General features: G+C 46.4%; 1 protein-coding gene across 1 annotated transcript; it reads right to left on the bottom strand.

The window, feature by feature from the left end:
• Positions 1–8,899: 8,899 nt before the first annotated feature.
• Positions 8,900–9,724, bottom strand: Ccdc70 (coiled-coil domain containing 70). Its single transcript, XM_015484022.2, has one exon. The coding sequence runs from the start codon at positions 9,647–9,649 to the stop codon at positions 8,981–8,983; it is 669 nt and encodes a 222-aa protein (XP_015339508.1). The 5' UTR covers positions 9,650–9,724; the 3' UTR covers positions 8,900–8,980.
• Positions 9,725–10,776: the final 1,052 nt, after the last annotated feature.

The following is a 10,776-nucleotide window of genomic DNA, read 5'->3' on the forward strand; positions in this document are numbered from 1 at the left end:
TTGAAGGACAAGGGTGGACTCGCCGTGGTGAGGGTTGAGGGGAGAAGAACTCCGATTACAGGAGTGATGTAAAAAAAACTCAATGTCACAAGGGATCATGACACTCTCAGGAAAGGGAGAGACTTCCTGTGTGATTGGAGCAGACCACATCGTGATTTAACCAACTCTCTGGAAGGTTCCAGTGGATGCTAAGGTTCCAAAAATATTGCTTTAAATACTAGGCTTACATTGCTGCTTTTTGAATGTTTTAGTGTTGGGCATTATATAACAACTTCCCACAAAAAAAAAAATGAGCAGATCTTCCTTCTCCCCCACCACATCCCTGTATCATGAATTATTATTTGGGTTAGATCACTATTTGGTATTCATATTCATAGAACTATACAAATGCTCCTCACAGCTGTGTTTGTAGCGTGCCACAGCTATTCTTCTTTCCTAGCATAAGTCTTTGTTACACATTAATATATAACCATTGTTTTTTTTTCCTGCAGTTGCTAATTTTCCCCCCTATTTACCACTTATTCATTCTCAAAATCCCCCACCCCTGACCCCTGCACTGGGGATTGAACCCAGGGCCTTTCTTCTACTCAGAGCTACATCCCCAGCTTTTTAAAAAATTATTTTGAGGCAGGCTGTCACTAAATTGTCCAGGCTGGCCTGGGATTGCAATCCTCCTGCCTCCTGTAATCCCAAGTAGCTGGGATTACAAGCATGGGCCACAGCGGTCAGCTTCAAGTTCATCTCTTGAAAGAAGTCTTTTTAATGCCTCAGACCTGCTCTAGTCTGGACGGGGACTTTTCTGGGCCTGGACTGCAGGTGTCAATGGGGTCTCTCCTCTCCCATCCCTGGGTTTCCTGGATGCCACTTCTGTCTTGCTTAATTCCCTAGTTTCCACAGGTCTCCCCAGGAAAGGGTAGAGTAGGGATGAATTGAGAGGCTAAGGGCCGAGAATGCCTTCATTCTGCTCTCACCCTCCATGGTAGTCTGATGGTAGTCTGGCTGAGGATAGAGCTCACAGTTGGAAATAATTCCTCTCAGAATGTTGATATCTTTGTTCCTCTGACCTCCTTTATTCCAGCATCCCCCAGGAATGCTGAGAAATCTGGAGCAATCAACTCACAATAGCTAAACAACGGAACCAACCCAGGTGCCCTTCAACAGATGAATGGATAAAGAAAACGTGGTGCATATACACAATGGAATATTACTTATCTGAATAAGAGAAATGAAATCATGACATTTGCTGGTAGATGGATGGAGCTGGAGAATACCGTGCTAAGCGAAATAAACTAATCCCAAAAAACCAAAGGCCAAATGTTTTCTCTGATATGCGCATGTTAATTCACCATGGGGGCTGGAGCTAGGGAAGAATAAGGATACTTTGGATTTGGCAGAGAGGAGAGAAAGGAGGAGAGAGGGTATGGGAACAGGAAGGATAGTAAAATGAATTGGAAATTATTACCCTATGTGCATATATGAGTACGTGACCGGTGTGATTCTATATCATGTACAACCAGAAGAATGAAAGGTTACACTCCATTTATGTATGATGTGTCAAAATGCATTCTATTCTCATGTATAACTAATTAGAACAAATTTTAAAAAACTGGAGCTGTGTTGGTTTCTGGGTTTTTATTTTTATTTTTAATTTTTTTTAGTTGTAGTTGGACACAATACCTTCATTTTATTTTTTTATTTCTTTATATGGTGCTGAGGATCAAACCCAGCTCCCCGCATGTGCTAGGTGAGTGCTCTACTGGTGATCCATAGTCCCAGCCCCTGGTTTCTGTTTTGTTTTTTTTTTAAATATGATTTTATTTTTATACTTTCTCATATTCTTTCTCTCTCTTTGGAAGATTGTAGGGTCTTCTCTTTCCTTCACTGGTCTGAAATCCCACTACTCTATATCCTACCTGGATCCATTTTCATCCACTATGATGAAACATAAATTCTTTCTTTGATATTTCCACAATGTCTTTTATGATTTAACCCTGCAAATCATTCTGGCGTTTTCCTCAATACCCTACTGGGTCACAGATTAGACCTCTTTAGTGTGGGAAGGGGCTACCCAAGGGCATGCAGACCAGAGGAGACCAATCGGTCAGGAGCCATGGTATGGAGAGGCCTCCACACATAACCACATTCTTACTTTTTAGCCATTTTCAGCTACACCTGATGCCTCCACTTCAAGGACCTTGTTTTGTTTTTTTCCTCCATGAAGAATGAGGCTCTAACTTTCCACGCCATAGATGAGCAGTGAGTGGGGGAGAGGGTCTAGGGGGTTAGGGTCTTCTTGCAAAGACTTTCATCCAATCCTGCCTTTGGCCCCAACTTCCTCTATGCTCCAAGAAGCCTCTGGTTTGCTAATCCCCAAGCCTTTGTGGAGGGAGGTGACGCTGCTGTATAAATTGGGTGGGCTCTTGGCTTTTCTCACTGGCCGTTTAGAATTCTATTTTATTGCTCCTGTTAAGCCGTTCATCCATCTGCAGTTCTGCTTTCAGATTTTCATTGCTATTGACTTCTTTACTATTCTCCTTGTTCTTGTGAATCTATGCCTGTTTGGAACCATGTCTTTACTGGTTCTATTGGGATTTAGGGAGGGAGTGGAAGCTATGCGTGCATTTGTGTTGCAATCTTGAGCTGGAAACCCCCTTCTTTTCTCCTCTCACCCTTGTTTCTGCTGGGCTTTTGTCCTTTGATTTAAAAAATCATCTTCTTTTCTTCCTTCCTTTTTTTTTTCTTCCTTTCCCCACCCCTCTCTTTTAAAATTTCTGATATGGGTCAAGAACAAATTTTAAAAGCCAAAACTGAATAAATTTTTATTTTTTTTCTAAGAAATGGTTGGTACTGGTTTAATTGGAAGAAAGTCTCACACACACACACACACATACATAAAGAACTTTAAAATATTTCAAAATATTGTCTAGCCACAGTAGCTTGTTTATCTTCCATTAGGGGATTAGGTAAGGAAATGTTATAAAAGCTATAAAATCGTGTTACTGGCTCAATGGTCATAGGCTGAGCCTTCTCCATGCATGGCCCTCCCAGCTGAATTCCTCCAGGAAGGAGAAGGCAAGCTCACAGCCACAAGGCAGAAATGGAAACAGAATTGGGTTTGGGGGTTTTGTTGCAGTGCTTTCTACTCCAGGGGCTTTATACTACACACCAGTATTTCCTAGCATTTAATTTGTGTTAGAATTCTCTGGAAAGCATGTTAAAAATGCAGATGTTATGGTTTGGATATGAGGTGACCCCCCCCCCCCCAAAAAAAAGCTCATGATTAGATTATGAGAGCTGTAATCTACTTAGTGGATTAATCCATTTGATGGATTAATAATCTGAAAGGATTACTGTGCTGGGTGGTAACTATAAGCAAGTAAGGCATGGACGGAGGAGGTGGATCATTGTAGGGAAAGTTTCCCTGCCCCACCCCCTGCTTTCTGGCCACCATGAGCTAAGAAGCTGTCCTCTGTCTTGTCCCTCTGTCATGATGTTCTGCCTCACCTTGGGCCCAGAGCAGTGGAGCCAGCCCATCGTGGACTGAACCTCTGAAACATGAGCCCAGATAAACTTTTCCCCCTCTGGGTTGTTCTCGTCAAGGGTTTTGGTCGCGGTGATGGAAAGCTGACACAGCAGACTTGGAGTTCTGACCCTCAGAGAGTCAGATTTATTGATTTATTCATTATTTTTCTTTTAGAGGAGGAAAAGCTCATTGTGGGCCCATGGCTTATGGATTCAGTCCGTGGTCTGCTGACTCCGTCGCTCTCGGCCTGAGGTGAGGCAGAGCATCATGGTGGAAAGGTGTGACAGAAAAGCACTGTTCAGTTCATGGCAGCCAGAAGAGCGAGAAGGTGGGAGAGAGAAAGAGGGAGAGGGACAGATATTAAGGATATGATCCTCAAGAGCACACCTCCAGTGACCTACTTCCTTCAGCCATGCTCCCCCTGCCCACGGTCACCCTTCAGTAATCCATTCAAATCATTAACCCATCAAATGGATTATTCCACTGATTAGGTTACAGCTCTCATAATCTGATCATCTTACTTCTGAACATTCCTGCATTATCACATGAGAGACTCAGATTTATTAAATGTGAGGTAGAGCCCAGGAATCTGCAGTTTGGGGCAAGCCCTTCCACAGCCCACAGGTATCAATGGCAGCTCTCATGAGCTGAACACATTGCGTCAATGCTATAGTCTGACTGTGTCCTCCCCAAATCCTTATGTTGAAATTCCAACTCCAAAGAAATGGTATCAGGAGGTGGGGCTCTGGGAGGTGGTTAGGCTATGAAAGTGGAATCTTCATGAATGAAATTAGTGTCCTTATAAAAGAGACCCCAGAGACACTGTCGTGTATTTAAAAAAAATAAAATCAATTAAAAAAAAAAAAAAGACCCCAGAGAGCTGCCTTGTGCTGTCCTCCATGTGAGAACACAGACAGAAAGTGCCATCCGTGAAGCAGGAAATGGGATACTGAATTTGACAGCACCTTGACCTTGAACTTCCCAACTTCTGAACTTGTGAAAAATATCTGTTGTTTTTCTTGGCCACAGTTTAAGGCATTCTGCTGCACAGCCCTAAAGGACCAAGACAGCTGGATAATACACTGCATTTCAAACATGTTGTCCTTCTCCTTCCGTCAGGTTCAGGTAAATACTTTTGGTGGGAGGATGGGGGTCAGAATTTGAGGGGAAGACGACAGTTTCTCAGGGTGAATTCCATGCAAGATAACACTGGTAGCAATAGACGCTGTTATGTTTCTCATACAAAAGATCATTCAGTACAAATCTGATCTCCAGCCAAATGAGCAGGATTCTGAGACAACATAAATGACATTGCTCCCTGCCAGGAGATCAAGGCAGGGAGGCTGGTTACCCTTGGATATCTGCCTGTTGCTCATTTCATGAAATTCCCAGGAAATCTCTCAGGAGGTCAGCAACTCTGTTATGGTACCCTCTTAAAGGGAAACCAACTTCGGTTGCTGCTGAGGTTGTGGGGAAATTGATCCGTGTTTCTGTGAACAGTAGTTCTAGTAACACAGAGGCTAGAAGATGCTTTCATTGCCAGGCCCTGCATCCTGCCCTTCATCTCTGAACTTACTGATGGTCAATGGTTCCCAGTTATCAGTTATAAACAGCTTATACATCATCAGCTTACTTACCCTTAGATAATTTTCTTCTGCCCAGGAATTTGTTTTTATTTATCATAACACATCTCATTTTGTGTTTAAAACACTTTTGAGTGGGGTGTGTGGTTGGTATGCTCCATCAGAGAGGAAACCGCTGTACCTCCCCCTTCCCAGCACTGGTTGAATGGTACCCATCATTACATCGTGGTGATGTGATGGCCTGTGTCCTCTACTGGGTCGCAAATCTCATGCAGGCAGGAATGACACATTCTCAGATGTGGCACAGTGTTAGCAAGGCACAATGGTGGTTGAATGAATAAATGGACCATCATCTGATGAATGATTTAGATTCCAAAAGGATGCCGATAGCACAGTTCATGGGCAGTAGGAAACAGGGAGAAAGGCTGAGTTCATCAAGCACTGACCAAGCTTAGAGAAGTTGATCTGCATATCTGATCAAGGGAACCTGCAGTCCTGTCTCAGACTACATTCTTCCTCTTGCCCCACTGCATCAGGCCCTGTTTTAGTCAACTTTTTTGCTCCTGTGACTAAAAGACCTGACCAGAACAACTGTAGAGGAGGAAAAGTTTATTTAGAGCTCTTGGTTTCAGAGGTCTCAGTCCATACCCGGCCAACTACCTTGCTCTGGGCCCAAAGTGAGGCAGCATAGCAGAGGAAAGCTGGTCCCCTCATGGCAACAGGGAAGCCAAGCCAGATGGGGAAGAGAGGGAAGGGTGTAGGGAAGATGCCCCCCTCCAGGCCTGCACCCAGTGGTCCACCTCCTCCAGCACCCTCCCCCACCCCCACCCCCAGTCAGTCCATTCAAACCTGCATGAACTGATCAGGTGACAGCTCTCATGATGCAGTCATTTACCTCATGTCCAAACCATAACAACTGCCCAAATCCAATCCATCCCTCAGCAGTGGGCTCAGATCGGCCTCCCAATGGCTCTCCAGTTGCTGGCTCCTCACCAGAACCCCACTGCTGCTAGGGCAGAGCACACAGCACCTCTTACCTGGATTCCTCCTCGACCTGCTGAACAATCTTGAGATTCCCCCACTCCAGCCTCCTGCACTCACTCAGTCTACAGAAATGTGCCTTCAACTTTAAAGCCGCACAGATCACCCAGAACCTGGTTAAAATGCAGAACCTGATTCCATGGATTGCAGTGGGGCCTGAGTTTCTGGATTTCCAATAAGTTCCAATGCAGCTGGTCCATGGGCCACGTGTGAATAGCCAGATGTTGTTTCTAAACTTTAGATCCAGGCTGGTGGTGTAGCTCAGTGGTAGAGCTCTTTCCTAGTATGCTTGAGGCCCTAGGTCAAACCCAGAACCCCAAAACTAATTAATTAAATTTGATTAGATTTAAATCTGTGTGTGCCATTCCCTTCCTCTCCACTCTTCAGTGGCTCCCTATTGCCCACGAGGCCCGACATCAGCAGTTCCTGTCTAATCTGTTTTCCTGCATTTCCCCCTCTGTCCCTGAAGCCCCTGTAGCTCCTCCGATCATTGCCCTCTCTCACATGCCTGTGCCTCTTCCTCTGCCTGGAGCGTGTCCTGCCTCTCAGCTCCGATCCGTTAGCTCATTCCTACTGGACTAGTAGGCTTCTCCCAGCCCTGTGAACTGCACCTAGGAAATCATCCAACCCCGACTCACTCGCCCCCACTCCCAGAGGAGCTTAAAAGAAAGCAGGGGAGGACTCACGGATCCGTCCCTCCCAGCCTTCCCTGACTCGCAATGCACCGGCCATGTGTCTGTCATCTCCTCACTCGGACCTAGGATGACAGAGCTTGGGAAGAAACCAGAGGGACCAGTCTACCCTCCCTGGGCAGCTCCTCCAGCCCTCTGCCAAATGACAAATGCTTCTTCTAGTGGTTTCTATGGGACACTGTTAAGGGGGTCATTTCTACTCACTTCCTGCTTCCAGTTCCTGCATCCACCCAGTTTATATTTCTTTGAATTGTTTTTTCAGAGCTGAAGATCAAACCCAGTGCCTCACACGTGCTAGGCAAGTGCTCTACCAAAGAGCTATATCCTCAGTCCCATTTCTTTGATCTTGAGATTAACACTCCTCTGATTTTGTCTTTGGCAGAATCCCTGAGGACTGCTGAATCTGTAGCTTTTTTAATGCTCTGGGGTTCCTGGCCCCCTCAGTACCATCCATTAGACAGAAACTCTTGAGTGTGTGCCCAGCAGCATCTCCTAAAATCAGCATTTTGTTCTCTCCCCTTGCATTAGTCAGCTTTCTGTTACTATAACAAAATACCTGAGATAATCAACTTTAAAATAGGAAAGGTTTGTTTTGGCTCACGGTTTTGGAGGTGTCCAGGATCAGTTGACCCTCTTGCTTTTGGGCCTGTGGTGAGGCAGTAGGACATGATAACAGGAGAATGTGACAGAGAAAGTGCTCACCTCATGGAGACCAAAAGGCAAAGAGAGAGAGCAAGAGGATAGGGTCCCAGTTTCCCCTTCAAAGACTCACCCCTGGTGACCTAAATTCTTCCCACTAAGCCCACCTTTTAAAGCTTCCCCCAGCTCCCAACAGAGGTCAGGCTAACAAACCAGCCTTTAATACATGGGCCCTTGGGGAATGCTTATCCAAACCATAGCACCACTCTTCCTGGAGTCTTCCCAGGGACCCATGCTGAGAATGCCCAGAGCTGAGGATGGGTATATGAAGGACAGAGCTTCTCCCCCTGTCCTGGGCCCAAGTCTTCTGAGAACAGAGGCTTTCTTGGGACCCAGAATTTCCCAGAATGATTGAAGTCACAGAGGCCAAGCTAATCCTGGGTGTTGGTCTGCTCTCTTGGCACCAAAAATGTTCTGCAGATCTAGGGGACATTGTAAAGTCCCTTGTACTGTCCATCTCTCCACCACCACCCCAAATCATAGTGCCATCCTAAAGCATGCAAGACTCATGCAGTGCTGCAGCCATTATCAGCTGACCCTAAGGTCACATGGAACCAGGCCTTTATTAAAAAGAATGAATCCCAGAGGCAGACAATGTGGCTTCTGGTTCCGGACCTTCCATTTGCTACTTGCCTGACCACATGCAATCACTTCTCTTCTCTGTTTCCTCATCTGTACAGTGGGGGCACGCACCTTCCTTCAGCCCACAGAGCCCTCTTCCTCCCAGAGCACCCTCTGGGGTCCACTTTGACTCCACCATCAGAGGAGGACAGTGCTTTTGAAGAGTGTTCTTGAGCCTCAGACCAATGTCAAAGGCTCTTTCTCATGCGGACAGAGAATAGGCAGTTAAGAAGTTTGGTGGGAACTCAGAACTGCCAGCCAGGTTTTAAGAGATTCTGCCTGCATGTTAAAAATACCCTGCCTGGTGAGAAAGAGGCACAAATGAATCACTAATAGCACTACGGCCTTTTCTAGAAAGTGGTCACCCACACCAGCCCTCCAAGCCTGACCAGAGCAAAGAAGAAGTGATTGCCTCTCAATGTGACAGTGCGGGATATCTCAGTCCCTCTCTGTTCCTAGTGTCGCTAGCTGGCATTGCCTGAGCCTCTCCATCTGTGTTCCTACTCTTGAAGAGAGGGATAGCAGCTGTATGCAGAAACCCAGGCTGGGGACATTGTGAACTGCCTGGAACCAAGCCCTGTGGCCAGCAATACAGACTGTAGACTGGGACTATGACCTTGGAAAAATCACAGAATATGGGAAAAGGGCAGCCGGCCTTCCTCAAAGACCTGGTTTTTCAAACCTCTCCTCAGGATTTTATTAGATCTTTCAAAGCAAGGAGACAAATAAGCACTTATTTTCTCTAGCACATGGGATGACCCTGGACTTGAATCCCAGTCCAGGGGAGTCTGGATCCCGTGGCCCGGCATTTCCTGGGCTCACTAGGCGCGGCTTCTGGGGAAGGCTGGGGATTGCGGCCCTCCATTGGCGTTGTAGGGCCCGTCCGCAGGCACCAGCTCCCTGGGAATGTGGTCGCCGCCTTCCACCCAGAAAGCTTTCTCTTCCTCCCAGAGAGCATTCTCTTCCTCCCAAAGGGACTTCTTATCTTCCCACAGGGCCTTCTCCTCCTCTAGGAGGGCTCTTTCCTCCACCCACAGGGCCTTTTCTTCCTCCCACAGGGCTTTGTCCTCCTGAAGAAGGTTCCGGTCTCTTTCCCATAAGGCGTTGTCCTCTTTCCAGAAGGCCTTATCTTCCTTCCAGAAGGTACGGTATTTCTTCCAAAAGGTTTTCTCTTCTTCCCGGAAAAATTTCTCCATTTCCCAGAAGGTTTTTTCCTCTTTCCAGAAAGTTTTCTCCTCTTCCCAGAAAGGTCTCTCCTCTTCCCAAAAACCTAAGATCTGGCCCCGGAAAGCACGGATCTTGCCCCGGAAATTCCACATCTCTTCCCTGAAGTCTTCTATTTTCTCACGGAAAATTCTCATCTCTTCCCGAAACGCCTTTTCCTCTTGGAGCTTGTGGATTAGCTTCTTTTGGCGGATGTTGGGCGAGGAGACTACCAGCGACCGGAGGCAGGCCAGTCCCATCCACTTGCTCACCTTGAAAGGAAACATCTTCCTAGGCAGCCAGAATGGTGGGTGGCTGGGATGGAGAACAGGGCTGTCGGCCAAGTCCAGGGCAGCTGGTCAAACCCTGTGGGGGCACCAGAGAGAACACTGTCCATGACTGTCACACGCTGGGGGTAGGACATGTGTCCATACTTTTGCTCTCTGTTCCTTGGGTAAGTGTTATTGGTAGAGAACATGCTGGGTGGGACATAGCTTGGGCTGATAAATACATTCAAGCTCAAGGCTGCTAAAAACAGAATCTCAGCCAACAAGGAGAGTGATTCTAAACCAGGAAATCAGAGCACAAAAGGGTGGCATGATAAGAGGTAGGACACAAATAGATTTTTCTTTCAAGCAATAAAGCACCACAGTCCCCTAGGAGGGCTAGAAAGGGCTTCTTTCTGGAAGAAGCCATTAGGATCTGGCTTCACTTCTGTACCTCACTTGTGTACCCTAGAGGGTTTCCTTCTGTTAGATTACACAGGATTCATTCAAGGTTTTGGGGTTCTCATGAGAATTGTGCCTGTCTTCTCATGAGCAGCAGGAGCCTCAAAGGTGAATGTCCTCCTTACAAGCCATCTGGGAATTGGAGGGTGACACCCACTGACCTGTGTGTGTGTGTGGGGAGGTGTGTGGGGTGTGTGGGGAGATTTGTTTTGGTAGAAGAGTGCATTTTGGGAACAGAGGATTAAAGCAAAAAGGTGAACGATGCCAAATATTATTGCGAATGTGGAACAAGAGGAACGTTCACACAATATCAAATACTATGGGGTGATGGTGAAGACACTGCATGACCCAGAGCTCCACTCCCACTCCCAGAGGAAGTGGAACCCTGAGGAGACTCGTGAACTGTGGCCAGGATGCACAACAGCCTATCCAAAGACTTCACGTTCGTAAATGCTACCCTGGAAACAATGCAAGGATCATCGTAGTAGAAGGAATAGAAAATGGTGGCATAGCCATGCGTTGGGCTACATGCAAAAAAAATGGATGAACCTCAGTGCTAACAGACAAAAGCAGGATCAAGGGGCTTCAAAGAATCAAGTTTCAAAACAAACAAAACTAAACTCTGTTGTTTAGGGGAACATACTGGGTGATAACAAAAGAGAAATGCAAGGAAGTCAGTCCCAGGG

This window comes from Marmota marmota, unplaced genomic scaffold (genome assembly GCF_001458135.2).
Source record: "Marmota marmota marmota unplaced genomic scaffold, marMar, whole genome shotgun sequence".
NCBI lineage: Eukaryota > Metazoa > Chordata > Mammalia > Rodentia > Sciuridae > Marmota > Marmota marmota.